Source organism: Dendroctonus ponderosae, unplaced genomic scaffold (genome assembly GCF_020466585.1).
Source record: "Dendroctonus ponderosae isolate FM_Combo_2020 unplaced genomic scaffold, Dpon_F_20191213v2 Dpon_F_20191213_11, whole genome shotgun sequence".
Taxonomy (NCBI): domain Eukaryota; kingdom Metazoa; phylum Arthropoda; class Insecta; order Coleoptera; family Curculionidae; genus Dendroctonus; species Dendroctonus ponderosae.
The window spans coordinates 5,694,255-5,709,034 of record NW_026017213.1 but is presented as its reverse complement, the minus strand read 5'-3'; the positions used below and the strand labels follow the sequence as shown (position 1 = coordinate 5,709,034).

Below are 14,780 nucleotides of genomic sequence, written 5' to 3'. Positions count from 1 at the left end.
GTGCATAAACTAACTTGGTAAAGAACTAACTTAAGCTATAAAATGCCGCGTTCTAGAAAATAACGCCGAACATTTTGGAAATCTGGAACGCAGTGTTAAACTGGAAATTTCCCACGCTACTGCAGAGAATTTGCAAATATACCCAGCATTGACCATATTCAATATTCACGATGAAAAAAATACATTTTACTTAACACGTGCTGTTACAAGCGGAAAATTTGGAACACCGTAATTAGAAATTGAGCACAAGAGTAAAAATTCCCGATCCCCTCCTGGGCTTCAAAATGTCCAAACTATTAACAGCTACTTAAGGGGGTGAATATAAGCTGCCGAAAGGGCAATTGGGGCCCTGCGGGCGAAATAAGCAGCTCGTCTTCGAGCATTGAAGGCAAACGGCCATAATGAGCTGACGGGAACAAAGAACAATGAGGTTAACGCTGCTGGCCCGGAGATGCGAGTGGCGCAGACCCAAATTCGCCCCCCATTATCGGACGAAGTCGAGGCGATCGATCGAGAAATCGGCGGCCACGACCTTCACCATGGACTACCCGAACGAATATGGATCCGCAATACGGCGAGGACGGAAATAAGCCCACGAAGAAAATCGTCTACACTCGGTACTCACCTGCTGTTCTAGACCTGATCCATTTTGATTGGGTGCATTACTCATATTAATACTAATCAGGGCTTAGAGTAGAAGTTGTAGACCACAAACTTCTAAGGAAATCACTCAGTTTCAGTCGCTAATTTATCGCTTTTCTTTAACCAAAAGGCAAAGCAGGAAGAAACGCACAATGTCGATTGCCGCACTGACAGCTGTCACCAACTACCGGCCCAATGTTGCCAGCCCATTCAGTCACAGATCACAAAAGTTATTTATTACACACTGTTATCTGTGTATCCCATTGAAAAAAAACTGTGCGCCCACATCGATTTAAGCAAGCGAACCCAGATGGCTCCAGTGTCTGATTTCGACTCCAAATAAATTGGGCAATTTAATTCAACCTGTCTAGAACTCCCTAATACGGATTTCGAAAACGGTGGCAAGTTGAAACTTGCACCCCGTATAGAAGACACTTGACTCTCGAAACGGTGAAAGTTTCAATCGAATCGCTCTAAAACCTGATTTTTGCGCGCTCTATAAATGGAAGGTTTAAGTCAACGGCCCGCTATTATTCAAAAATTAGAAATTCTCATTCGAGATAAGGTGGCGCGTTCAAACTTACACACCCTGTAGAAGACACTTAAGTCTCGAAACTATGAAGATTTCATTGAAATCACGCTAAAATTGGATTTTTACGCGGTCTGAAAAGGCAGGTCTAAAAATGGAAGTTTTAACTCAATTGTTCGCTCCTATTTAAAAATTCGTAATTCCGATTTCAGACCAGGTGGCAAGTTGAAACTTGCACACCCTATAGAAGACACGTGAGTCTCGAAACTGTGAAAATTTCTTTCAAATCGCGCTAAAATTGGATTTTTACGCGGTCTGAAAACGCAGCTCTAAAAATGGAAGTTTTAACTCAATTGTTCGCTCCTATTCAAAAATTCGTAATTCCGATTCCWGACCAGGTGGCAAGTTGAAACTTGCCCACCCTATAGAAGACACTTAAGTCTCGAAACTACTAAGATTTCATTCAAATCGCGCTAAAACTGGATTTTTACGCGGTCTGAAAACGCAGGTCTAAAAATGGAAGTTTTAACTCAATTGTTCGCTCCTATTCAAAAATTCGTAATTCCGATTCCAGACCAGGTGGCAAGTTCAAACTTGCACACCCTATAGAAGACACTTAAGTGTCGAAACTATGAAGATTTCATTCAAATCGCGCTAAAATTGTATTTTTACGAGGTCTGAAAACGCTGGTTTAAAAATGGAACTTTTAACTCAATTGTTCGTTCCTATTCAGAAATTCGTAATTCCGATTCCAGGCAAGGTGGCCCGTTCAAACTTGCACACCCTATACAAAACACTTAAGTCTCGAAACTATGAAAATTTCATTCAAGTCGCGCTAAAATTGGATTTTTACGCGGTCTGTAAACGCAGGTCTAAAAATGGAAGTTTTAACTCAATTGTTTGCTCCTATTCAAAAATTCGTAATTCCGATTCTACACCAGATGGTAAGTTGAAACTTGCACACCCTATAGAAGACACTTGACTCTCGAAACAGTGAAAGTTTCAATCGAATCGCTCGAAAACATGATCTTTGCGCGCTCTATAAATGCAGGCTTTAAAAATAGAAGGTTTAAGTCAACGGCCCGCTCTTATTCAAAAATTAGTAATTCCCATTCCAGATAAGGTGTTGCGTTCAAACTTGCCCACCCTATAGAAGAGACTCGACTCTCTAAGCAGTAAAAGCTTCATTCGAAACGCGCTTAAACCACATTTTTGCGCGCTCCAAAACGTTAACTTAAATTTAGCAGTCCGAACTCGCACGTACCTCAGCTTTCAATCAATTTCCTCTTACCCCCACTGGCAATTAAGCTATATAGCCAGTACCACATTTATTTCACTCCACACTTGCTTAGTTTCAACACAAAAACTCAGGGCGATTTGCAGCTTTCACCGCCGTCCACCTTCATGGCTCGAATAGGCGGGATCACCACTTGGTAGATGGGCTTGGCGCCCTCCCCCACCCAAATGCTTCCATTCTCTCCCTCATTCAGCATGGTGTTGAGGCCTTCGGCCATATCTTCAACTGTTTGGCACGGCTCGGCCTTCAGCCCATCAACCACCAGCTTGCCCAGGCCGGGAAATCCCTCAAACACCCACTGCTCAGCATCGGAAATCATGGGTGTCATTGTAACGCCTGGGCAAACAGTCAGGAACCTGATCCCGGTCAGATCGAACCAGAATTGCGTGCCGATGGAGCGGGTGAACCCGACTACAAAGTGCTTGGTTCCGGTATAGCAGGGACAACCAGGCAGGCCCTGCAGCCCCAAAATGGACGCGGTGTTCACAATGGTGCCACCACACCCGCCATTGTTCCTCCCCATATGCTTGATTCCCAACAGGCTTCCATTTACAGTAGATGCGATATTGAGGTTGATCATTGGCTCCCACACTCTATCCCGCAAGATGCCCGCATTGTTCACCACCAAATCCAGCTGGTTGAACGTCTTCATGTTCTCCTGGAACACGCACTCGAAGCTGGCCTTGTCGCTCATGTCGCCCCTGACGAAAATCGCCTTGCCCGATCCATAGCAGCCGTTCATCTCCTCCGCCAAGGCTTCGCCTTGTTGCTCATCCACATCGGTTATGGTGCAACCCTGCATTCCCGCTTGGAATAGGCGCCTCACGTAGGCGGCTCCTATTCCGTTAGCTCCTCCGGTTATCAGCGCTATTTTTCCGCAAATCGCGTCCATTTCAAACGGGGAATTTTGACGGCAAGAGTGGAATCGGAACGGACTGGTAGGTGTCACCTGGGGACCAATGGGACCTTTTGCTCACCGGGGCGGTGCGTTCGATAATATGACTGCCCAACTAGCAAACTTGCCAGTGTGTTTCCACTCTTACCAAAAGGAAAAAAATAGCTGCCGCAATGGGAATCGAGGTCGGGCAATAACCAACCATTCAGATCACACACATTGTCACTTTAATAGCAAATAGCACTAATAGGGAATTAAACTTTCTCACCGCTTCGCTTGTACTCCCTGGCAATGGTCTTGACCGCCTCCATTTGCTCCTTGAGCTTCTCCACTTCGGAGCCGCCGCGCAGCATCACCGCAATAAAGTCGTGATAGTTCATCAGGGCGGCGTGCTGCGCCTCCTCCATTTGCGGCTTAAGGAAGCCCAACACGGCCGAAATGTGCTTGCCGCTGATATGCAACAGAGTCTGCGTGGCTGTGCTAAACAGCACCAAAGTGGCCAGGTGAAGAACAGTGGCCGGGTCTTCGCACCCTTGCAGCTCCTTCAGAAGGTCCAGTTTGACGCGCAGCACCCCCGATCGGTCCTGCTTCTTGTCGACTTTCCGCAGGAAGACGCCGCAGGCGTCCAGCGCCGGATCCAGGGCGCTAGTAAATTCCTCCAAACTGGTGCCGCTGAGCGCTTTGAACAGCGGCAGCAGCGCCGCATAGTCGGAGTTTTGGCTAAGGAATTTCAGCTTTTCATTGGAGGTGAGCGTGCTGATGTCCAGTTCGGCGCCGCTGTCAGCGACGGCGAAGCCCAAGAACTCGGCCACTAGATCGGAGCAGATGCTCTTGAGCAAGTACTTGGTGATGGAGGCTTGGAGCTCCACTGGGAGGAGTTTGCAGCCTTTCTGGTACCAGCGCAGCTCGTTGATTAGGTTCTCCACTCTGGAGGCGAACTCCTGGTGTCTTCTGCGACGCAAGGCCGTCTTGTCCGCGATGGTTTCCTTGAAAATATCCGCAGCCAGCTGGAGGACTGGAATATTTGATTGAAAAGAGGTTGGTGCATGCGGGCATAAACTCACCTCTCTCGTTCAACAAAGGCTGCAAATGCTGCGCGATGGCCTCCAGAATACTGTCCAGGCCCTCGTCTTCCAAGAAGGGCTGGATCAGTTCAGAAACCACCTCCAAAGGAAGCACAGTAAACGCCTTTTTGCTCTCCTCCTCTACCTCCTGGTCGTCGTCCTCCTCCTGCGCCCGGTGCCTCGAGTGTCTCTTAGTGGACTTGGTCTTCGTTTCACGCCCTTGAGTGCCGCCCCCGCTTTTTCCGCCTGCTGCCTTCTTGCGCCGCTCTTCCCTCTTATCCACGCGATCATCCTCCTCTTTGCCTCGCTGCAATTTCCCTCTTTCGCCACTCTGCAGTTCCACCTGGTGCTTTTGATACTGCCCCGATTCCACCAGGCTTTTGGCGCGATGCTGCACAGCTTCCGAGCACAAATCGCTTATTTTATCCATGTAGGCCTTGCTCAGCACGAAGCTCTCCAGCAGAACAGTTTCCTGGTTCTTCTGCCCTTTGAGCAGATGCTCCACCACCAGGGAAAGGTCTTTGGGCGTTATGCTGGAGGGCAGGGAGGTTTCCAGGTCGACAAACCCCCCAATCGCTATGCACTCTTCGATGTAGTCGTTCACGCGCTCTAGCAGAGAGGGGGCCACCGCCATAGAGTCCAGAACAAAGAGCTTATCCGCAGCGTGGACTTTCCTTATGTAGCTTTTCGGGTCGGAAATCCCTATTCTGATCAAGGCATCGAATTCTAGATACTGGTTTTGCTTCAAAAACGCCCGGGACCACTCGTTCTGCCCCCTAGTGTAGCAGCTGGGGATGTACTGAGCCCCCGACTGTCTACTGGTCAGGCTGCCAAAGGCGCAGCTCTGCTCAAAGAGCCCAAAGAAGAGCTTCTCGCTAATCCCAATCTGGCTGACGATGGAGCCGACTGCTACCGGCCTAGATAGGCCGTTTAGGGCGCCTTTGAGCTGCGCTTTGGCGCGCGAGATAAAAGCCTCGATGAAGAAGCTTTTTGGATCGGCGGGATCTTGGATGGCTTGAATGACGCCCCCCAGGTGCTTCTCCAGCACTTGATGCTGAAGAAAGTCTGCGGGCAGGTCATAGGCAATGGTCAAGTCGCTCACATTAATATGGCCCTGCTGCTGGAGCTTCTCGTTGATCTCTCCAGCTATCCGCAGCGTGTAGCTGTGGTCGATCAACTGACCTGTAAATTTTAAACTTAGCCAAATTCTGTTGCTCTCGCTTCATCTAGAACTTACCCAGTACATTCTGGACATCCTTCCGGCCCTTCAGCACCTGGTTCAAATGGGCATTCACCTGCCCAAAGTCCACGCCAATATTCTTGGCCAAATCCCCCAAGCTGATCCTGCCCCCGCTCACATAGAGCTCGTTCTGGATATCCGTCACCAGCTGAGCGGGAGTTAGGTACTCTTTGCCATCGCTGGTGAATATCAGGTCGATCAGCTTCTTCTCAATGAGCCAGGATACGATTTCGACGCAATTGCGCTCAGATAGTTTCTGAGCGCTGACGCTCAGCTGCACTTTTTGAAAATCGGCCGCCAACCGCTTGATTTCTTCCCAATCCGACATATTTTCCACTGTTTAAGAGAAAATGGGGCCCAAAAATTGATTAAATGGCAACAAATAAACACTTTTGAACATATGGCTGCCAAAACAAAGCGTCACACTGATTGACGTTCATTTGCCGCGGGGTTGTCGCGTTGATGATTCGGGTTCACCCTTTAACTAGGCAAAACGTACATTTTTCTGATAGAAATTGAATAATCAAGCTTGGAAAAGTCTAGCCATGCGGCAACACGGCCCAAATTTTCGGTAACCCAACCTCAATCCCAGTGACATAACCTCCATATATTTGACATCATTTCGTCAACTTAGGGCCCCAAAGTTTAGTAAAAATGGCCATAATCAACCTGCTGAGAGCCCTAAAACTCCAACACGTCAAATCTAGCACCTTGCTAAAGGTGAGTGTCACTCTCCATAGTAATTTACTAGGAATTTGGGGGCTTGAACCCTTAAGCACACTGTGTTGTTTCTAGCGCTCCTGGTCCAGCTCCGTCCAGCTGGCCGACCACAAGGACCTATCCAGGATACGCAACATTGGAATATCCGCCCATATCGACTCCGGGAAAACCACACTGACCGAACGGATTCTCTTCTACACCGGCAAGATTGAGGCCATGCACGAAGTGAAAGGCAAAGACAATGTGGGGGCCACAATGGACTCGATGGAGCTGGAAAGGCAGCGCGGCATTACGATACAATCGGCGGCCACTTACTCGCTGTGGAAGGACCACAACATCAACATCATCGATACGCCAGGCCATGTGGACTTCACTGTGGAAGTGGAAAGAGCCCTAAGAGTGCTGGATGGGGCTATTTTGGTGTTATGCGCTGTGGGAGGCGTGCAGAGCCAATCGCTGACTGTGAACAGACAGATGAAGCGGTACAATGTGCCTTGCATCGCCTTCATTAATAAACTGGACAGAATGGGGGCGAATCCTTATAGGGTGTTGTCGCAAATGAGGTGAGTTAACGCAAAAAAAACAAAAACCCTGCAGGAAATTTAATTTCCTTCCTCTTAGGGCAAAGCTGAATCACCATGCCGCGTTGATTCAACTGCCCATAGGGCTGGAAAGCGACTGCGAAGGATTAGTGGACCTTATAGCAGAAAGGGCGGTTTACTTCGAAGGCGACTACGGAGAAGAGCTGCGCTACGATGAAATCCCCCAGAAAATGAGGGCAGAAAGCAGCGAAAGGCGTAGCGAACTGATCGAGCACCTGTCGAACGCCGACGAACTTCTGGGCGAGCTTTATTTGGAGGAAAAGGAGATCACTGAAAGCCACATAAGGGCGGCCATTCGACGCACCTGCCTTACGAGAACATTCACGCCAGTAATGCTGGGCACGGCGTTGAAAAACAAGGGGGTGCAGCCCCTGTTGGACGCAGTGCTGGAGTTTCTCCCCAACCCGGGGGAAGTGACCAACTTCGCCTACAAGCAAACGGGTGCGGATGAAGAAGGCAATCAAGAGGACAACAAAGTGGTGCTGAATCCGGAGCGGAGCGGCCAGAACCCGTTCGTAGCGCTGGCTTTCAAGCTGGAAGCCGGTCGGTTCGGGCAGCTGACCTACATGCGCTGCTACCAGGGGATGCTGAAGAAGGGCGACTACATCTTCAATGTGCGCACCCAGAGGAGAGTGCGTATTGCCCGGCTGGTGCGGATGCACTCCAACCAGATGGAGGACGTCTCTGAGGTCTACGCGGGCGATATTTTCGCCCTATTTGGCATCGATTGCGCTAGCGGTGACACCTTCGTCACCGACCTCAAAGGCAACATCTCCCTAGAGTCGATATTCGTGGCCGAACCAGTGGTTTCAATGGCAATCAAGCCGGCCAACAACAAGGACCGCGACAATTTCTCCAAAGCCATCGCGCGCTTCACGAAAGAAGACCCGACCTTCCGCTTCGAGTACGACAGCGACAACAAGGAAACGATTGTCTCGGGAATGGGGGAGCTCCATTTGGAGATTTACGGACAACGAATGGAGCGCGAGTACGGCTGCCCGGTTATCTTGGGCAAGCCCAAGGTGGCCTTCCGCGAAACTCTGGTCAACCCTTGCGAGTTCGAGTACTTGCACAAGAAACAATCGGGAGGACAGGGCCAGTTTGCCAAAGTGATCGGGATCCTGGAGCCGCTGCCCGCCCACAAAAACACCACGTTGGAGTTCATTGACGAAACCGTCGGCACTAACGTGCCCAAACCCTACATTCCCGGGATCAGAAAGGGCTTCCTGTCGATGGCCGAAAAGGGCAACTTGGCCGGCCAGAAGCTCGCCGGCCTGAAGTATCGGCTAATCGACGGCGCCCATCACAGCGTGGACTCGAGCGAACTGGCCTTCTTCCTGGCCTCCCAAGGCGCCATCAAAGAAAGTAAGTCCAACTCCTTGCTGCTTTGAATTTTCACCGCACAAAAACGTTTTCAGCTTTCGAAAAGGGCCATTGGCAACTGCTGGAGCCGATCATGTGCGTCGAAGTGAACGCGCCCGATGAGTTCCAAGGCACTGTAATGGCCCAGCTGAACAAACGCCACGGGATCATAACAGGAGTGGATGGAATCGACGGCTGGTTCACTTTGTACGCGGAAGTGCCCCTAAACGACATGTTTGGATATGCGGGCGAGTTGCGGTCGAGCACCCAAGGCAAAGGCGAGTTCACCATGGAGTACAGCCGTTACGTCCCATGTTTGCCGGAAGTTCAAGAGAAACTGGTTATGGAATATCAAAGAGCCACCGGCCAGATAACGGAGAAGGATGTGAAGAAGAGCCGGAACTAAGGAGGAGGCTTGCGGGCAAGGCAGGCAAATAACGTGTAAATATAGAATAGTTTTTGTACATACATCAGTAGGTTTTTCTAATAGAATCCAACTTGCCTTTTCGCGCAAAGGCCTCACGAATCATTTCGACGGTCGCTTTTTCGCTGTTATCGTCGATTATCAGGGCGGTGTGCACTTGCACCCTCTTCCCAGGTTTGGGTGCTACAGTGGCGGTTTGCCCTGCTTTTGTAAACGCCTCCAACCGGTACCGGAACATACTAGCGACTTCCAAAGGATCTGCAAATACATCAGCATTCATAAATGAAGACTCCAAGACTTTTGGCTAAACTCAGTGAACCTAGTCGATGGACTTTCAACATTACTACTGGAAATAATCAGAACTTCCCAACCATTTTTATTGAATGTTGAACAGGAAGGTTTCAAATACAATTGGGTTTTATGGTTGTTTGAGAAAATCATAATGTTGTTGGAAAAAATCAGCAAACAAGAAAAACAGCTCGGTTTTTCCCAGTTTGAGCTGTAGTTACTAACTGTATTTCAAATTCATTTTTCTTTCCAATTGCATTTGATTATTTCCATAGTAATAGTGAACTCCTGTGTACGCTTCAAATAGAATCTGTAAGATCAAGACTAACCTTCGGCAAACTTCAGCTCGTGTTTAATGTGCGGAAACGCGATACTGTGCGTTCGCAAAATCGCTTTTCCTTTCACGTCGCCTAAAACAGTGGCTTTTTAAAACAGTTCTCTTTGCCCGAACTCTACTAAACTAACCGTAAAAGTCCACATCCTGATGTGCAGGCTTGTTGGGCGGGAACGGCTGCCAAACAACCGCCTCCTGCTGTTTGGAATTCACTGCAATGGAAACTCAGTTCAGTCACAACTCTTAAACCCTCTTATTACTCTTACCGTTCATGGCTATCAGGTCAAGAAGTTTCATGGCTTCGATGTTAAGCAGCCTGTGTTTGAAGAAGTTGTGCTGCAAGTGTTGGCTGCAAATTTTCTTGTTTTCGTAGTAGTTGATGACGTTTTTCGAGAGATTGCCGTATTTTATGAAGCCATTTAGCGACGGAAATGGGCACATTTTCATGTTTCTTGAACTGTTTTTACAATCTTTAATGGCACATTTCTCCACCTAAAACCCCACAATTGCCGCTAGTTCTTTGAAATGTTTTAAATTTGCGACTGTTTACCACTGGGAAATTCGAGGCGCAGTTGGTGAGGCGCTTTTTCCGCAGCCAATGTGGTTGCGAGTCGGAAGCCAAAGGGTCTCGATACAGTCTGTAGTCCTCCGGCACGCTGCCCGGGAGTAAAGTGCCCCACTTGCTAAACTGCGTCCTGTTAAAGTGATTGGAGCAGATAAAGAGCATTTTGAGATCCTCATCAGCAACGCAACGCGGTATGCCCGCCTTGATTCGCCAGGCGTTTAGGCTAAAAACCTTTCATTACATCCACTGTTTCACTACCAGCTAAAACCAGCTTACACATCTTTCTCTGTTGGGAATAGAAACTTTCTCGCCACTTTTTTCAGGTGAGTGGCACAGTTTATAACGGCACAGTATTGTCTCATTGGTTTATAGACTGCTTGAGGGCTGGCGCTAGCATTTACCGCAGAATCTTCTTCATTGCATAGGTTAATTACGTCGGGCTTCCGAGCGGCCTCGCCGCCTGATCCTGAACAAATAAACCGTAGTCGGACTTTTGGTGCCAACCTGGTTACTTACCACTGATGGCTTCATTGGTTATTCGATCCAGAACTTCTTGGGTTGAGGACGGTGTGAGCAGGGCGCTCGCTTTGGATAAGGCAGTTTTATCGCAGAAGTTGTGATGGAGGTGTTTGGTGCACACTTTCTGCTTTTGGTAGTATTCCAGGTTGGTCCTCGAGACATTGTTGAGCTTTATTAGATACCCTAGAGCTTTAAGCGGCGGGAACGTTGACGTCGGCTTTTCCTGGCAGTTTCCGATGCAACACTACAAAACGTTAAAAGTTTCCCAGTTTCACTTATCAGGCAATCACCGCTTGAACCTTTGGCTGTCGAATGATAGAGAAATCTTTAACGCAGTTTGTCAGGATTTTCTTCCGTCGCCAATTTGTTCCGTTGCTGTTCACAACAGGATCTGAATACAAGCGGTAGCTCGTGGGCGCAGCCAGCGGTTTCACACTGCCGTCGCTTGTGAACTGACTTTTCATGAAATGTTTTTCACACACAAACAGCAATTTTAGCCCGTCGACTGGAAAGGAACTCGGAATTCCTGCCCGCAAACCCCATTTTTGACGCCTAAAAATCGCCCAATAAACCTTACATTTCCTTGCAATTAAAGTTGGCCCAACTTACATTGGCTCATTCAATGGAAATTTGAACTTTTTAGCCGCTTCCAAATTATGCGTTGCACAATTTATAAAGGCGCAGTATTCGGTGATTGGGACGTACATTTCCGGATCCTGCGATTCTTCCTGCTCAGAATCCTCTAAACCATCGATATTCACCGCTGAAGCACCGCTGCTGATCTGATTGCTTTCGATCCATAATATCTGCAAGCCCAGAAACACAGCCGCGCTAGCATTGAAGATTCCAGTTTTGAAAAACTGATGACTTAAATGGTCTCCACAGACTTTCTTCCCACCGTACCGCTTTTGTATCTCGTAGACCACTCTAGGGTTGTCCACACGGTTCAAGTAGGCAGGAAACTTGTGCAGCACTGTTGTATTATCAGAATGTGTGCAATTTTTGAAACAGCACACGTCCAACTAAAGAATACACATCAGTTATTTGTTGAGGGCATAATTACGTGTTCAGACTGGAAAAAACTCTCCGATCTTTGAAAAAATCTTAAAAACTTGGACAAAAAAAGATTAATTCCCGAAAGGTCAGCTTTTCCTCTAAAAAAATATTTAAAAAGCCTATTTAGAATTCTGCTGGTTTTTCAGGGAACAAATGTAGAACTTAGCCAAGGCTAACCTTTGAGACAATTTAATAATTGAAAATTCGTAAAAATGGCTTGATGACCTGAAAATGACCACAAATCTGGCACCTTAACCGACACCGTAACAAAAACCCGAAAACACATTAAATATTGCATAAATCACTGAGAAAAACTTCAACTTTTGGCACTTGTAGATCAGAGTTTTCTCAACAAAATCCTATTAAAGGCGACCCTCTACCTACACGGGTTTCTTAGGAAATAAATATTGAACTCATGGTTAAAATGCTCAACATATCGAGAATCTTTCACTGAAAAAGCGACTGAAATCATAAAAGCTTCTTTGAAAAAACACGTCACCCATTTGTACTGGCAAAAAACACCCCAAATTGATAACATCAGATAAAACTTGGAATGGAAGCGTGAAACATACCTGTGGTTCGGAAGGGCTACTCCTTATTCCCCCAGTATTCGGCTTGGCTTTAGCAGCGGAATAAGTTACAGTACTCCGACCGTTAGTCCTCATTTTCTTCTGCACCCAATGTGGATTCCCGTCTATTGCTGAACTATCATTATAGACCTTGTAAGACCAAGGGCAGATGCCTGGTTTTAGAACGTTCAATGGGGAAAACTCCGCCGGCTTGAAGTGTTTGTCGCATATGAACAGATGTTCCACCTCGGCCTCTGGTAGCGAAGCCCGGATTCCTGCCCGTTCCAGCCAGACTTTTTGCCTAAAAAACGACCATAAGAAGGTTTTTTGCTGCTGCTAAGCGCGGTCTTACGTCGCTGGATCTGATGGAAATGCCATCTTAGTGGCCGCCTTTTCTATGTGGGTGGCACAATTTATAAAGGCGCAATACTCTTTTACCGGGTGGTAAGCTTTCTGGGGTGCAGCACCTGAAACCGCTATGTGCAGCAAGGGCAGGAATAAAGAACCTGTTTTAACTTACCCCTTGATGCTTCTAAGTCTGATTCGTCGGAACTTAAGCAAATTACCCGCTTCTCTTTATCAACGTTCCGCGCTGTTCCTGCAGTTGCACCCAACTGCTTTATCGCGCTGCTTGGCTGTGCCTTTGGCTTTCCCACTGAAACAGCCAGCTCATACAACCAGACTCAAGTTGAACTAGTTCAGTTACACTCACCACTATTTCCCACTTTAGGAGGGTTATTGCTGCTTGGAGCAGCCTTTTCACCTGAAACGCCCCAACTAGTTCCTATTCCCATATGATAACAACTGCGTGAAACTTACCAAGATTCTTCCGCGGCGTAGCCTGTTGGTCGAGGGGTTGAGCTACAATAACTTTGCGTTGCACGTCAGTAATAATCGCCTTTAGTTTTACATTCTTCGCTGGCATCAGCTTAATCCCCACGGGTTTCGGGACTTGTTTCAGAAAAATAATGGGATTTGCTGGACTTTTACCGGCGGCTGGAGTGTTTGGTTGAACCTGCTTCTTTACCTCTCGCTTCTTTACGGACTGGATAACTGGACTAGGTTCTGAAATGCCATCTATCCCTACAAAGAAAACTTGCGGTGCAGCAGAGCTTTGATTTCGGTTTTCAATCGCCGCCACTCGTGGCCTTTTAGCTGGCACCGGGCTGGACTGGGACTGCGAAGGGCTTAAATTGGCAGAACCGTCTGCCGAATTTCCTGCTGCTCTCTTGAGTTGAGTCCGCAAAATGGGGCTTTTGCTTAGAGTGTCTGGCCCAAACTTTATACACTTTGGTAGCACCATCGACTTATTTAATATCACAACGGGCTTGGCTAAAATGAACAGAACCCTTGTTAGGATAGTGTGGTTTGGACTCCCAGCTCAACTCACGTTCGCTGGTTGGAGACAACGCTAAAGGATCCTTTAGCATTAGAGGCATCAACAGATCCTCGTCGCTTCTGATTCTCAAAGACTTTCGGGTTGGAGCAGGCGGCAAGTTCAATGTGGGGATTGCGCTGCGGGTCAAACTCTTCTTATCTAAAACCCAGCAAGTTTTTACAAGATTGAGTAGCAACAATAATTCAATATATACCCGGGGAATCAAACTCGTCGTCTTTAAAATGCCTTGAGCATACGGTCATGTCAATCGTGACCGGTTGTTTCAATTGCAGAATGCGTTTCCAGGCCTCATACCTGCTCACCGCTTCAAGGTTTCCCTGTTCATTCAACAGTTGAACCGCAGTAAGTTCCAGCTTTGGGGGGAAATTGTGGTATTTGATTCCAGCAGTAAATGCTGGGAAGTTGGACTTGCAGCCTGCTACGCAGCACTTTCTGTTCTGATTGAACTCCATGGGGGCGCAGGCTGGACAGGCTGGAGTAGAATTTATTCTCCACTGTGGGCTCCAGATCCAGCGACTTGTATTGATGCCAGCTTCTACGATTAACCGGCTGCAACTGTTCAAAGCACTGGGGATTAAAAAACCAACAGCATTCACCACAGATGTTAAGACTGGCGCCCCAACGCCCCTAACCTACAAAAGTAAACACCCTAGTAAACCGTTTTCAGAGGGCCACACTTGCGCCACTCCCTGTCCCACTCTCGCTCAAGTAAAATCCCCATCGCGCACTGTTCTAACAGATGGCAGCAATGCAAGTTCAACTAGTTGCAGGGTGGCCATTCGTACGGTAATTACCGTAAATGTACGGTAATTTGGGCAATTGTGCAGTGTAAAAAATTATACTTTAAAAACCGGCGTTGTTTAGTTGGTAAGAATCCAACACTATCCAGGGTTTCAGACTACTGGGGGTCTTCGCGAAGATGTTTATCCTCCAGCCGCCGGGCAAACAAAAAAACAGAAAGTTGCAGATTTTTTAGTTGACAGGTAAAAGTTTTGTTTAAGTGCATTGATTGATTGTCTTTTATTAGAATTGTTCCTGTTATGCAATAAACAATTGAATTGAATTGAATTGAATAAAATGAATTATAAGTTTCTTGTTTGTCTCGTCTCTGCACAAATCAGCACTTCTCCACTTTCGAAGAAATCAACAACCTTCGTTGCCTAGAAACCGTCCCTGGTGACGTGCGTTTCCGGATACACATAAACCTGATCGACCAATCGCTTGTCGACTCTTTGAATACAAGACATGTACCATGGCAACGAGTAAATACAAACA

At 47.5% G+C, this 14,780-nt stretch overlaps 5 protein-coding genes across 5 annotated transcripts in view; 1 reads left to right on the top strand and 4 right to left on the bottom strand.

The window, feature by feature from the left end:
- Positions 1–837, bottom strand: part of LOC109537601 (ATP-dependent RNA helicase bel) — an 86,232-nt gene extending 85,395 nt beyond the window's left edge. The window contains exon 1 of the mRNA XM_048662408.1: positions 626–837. Within this exon, the coding sequence (XP_048518365.1) occupies positions 626–670 (45 nt within the window). The 5' untranslated portion in view covers positions 671–837. The remainder of the gene's footprint in view (positions 1–625) is intronic.
- Positions 838–2,484: 1,647 nt separating this feature from the next.
- LOC109537588 (15-hydroxyprostaglandin dehydrogenase [NAD(+)]) lies at positions 2,485–3,360 on the bottom strand. The gene has a single exon (XM_019904381.2). The coding sequence runs from the start codon at positions 3,358–3,360 to the stop codon at positions 2,539–2,541; it is 822 nt and encodes a 273-aa protein (XP_019759940.1). The 3' UTR covers positions 2,485–2,538.
- A 213-nt stretch (positions 3,361–3,573) lies between these two features.
- On the bottom strand, positions 3,574–6,120 carry LOC109537586 (E3 UFM1-protein ligase 1 homolog). Its single transcript, XM_019904379.2, has 3 exons — positions 5,665–6,120; positions 4,428–5,609; positions 3,574–4,378 (listed from the first exon to the last, which is right to left on the bottom strand). Exons 1-3 carry the CDS (start codon positions 5,993–5,995, stop codon positions 3,618–3,620), a joined length of 2,274 nt encoding a protein of 757 aa, XP_019759938.2. The 5' UTR covers positions 5,996–6,120; the 3' UTR covers positions 3,574–3,617.
- Positions 6,121–6,218: 98 nt separating this feature from the next.
- LOC109537587 (elongation factor G, mitochondrial) lies at positions 6,219–8,819 on the top strand. The gene is made up of 4 exons (XM_019904380.2): positions 6,219–6,387; positions 6,463–6,950; positions 7,009–8,354; positions 8,408–8,819. Exons 1-4 carry the CDS (start codon positions 6,322–6,324, stop codon positions 8,755–8,757), a joined length of 2,250 nt encoding a protein of 749 aa, XP_019759939.1. The 5' UTR covers positions 6,219–6,321; the 3' UTR covers positions 8,758–8,819.
- Positions 8,794–14,232, bottom strand: LOC109537585. Its single transcript, XM_019904378.2, has 16 exons — positions 13,699–14,232; positions 13,497–13,643; positions 12,926–13,438; positions 12,819–12,869; positions 12,627–12,761; positions 12,459–12,573; positions 12,110–12,407; positions 11,091–11,503; positions 10,781–11,033; positions 10,479–10,725; positions 10,239–10,428; positions 9,948–10,185; positions 9,664–9,889; positions 9,529–9,609; positions 9,393–9,473; positions 8,794–9,033 (listed from the first exon to the last, which is right to left on the bottom strand). Exons 1-16 carry the CDS (start codon positions 13,955–13,957, stop codon positions 8,822–8,824), a joined length of 3,459 nt encoding a protein of 1,152 aa, XP_019759937.2. The 5' UTR covers positions 13,958–14,232; the 3' UTR covers positions 8,794–8,821.
- Between the last annotated feature and the right edge of the window lie 548 nt (positions 14,233–14,780).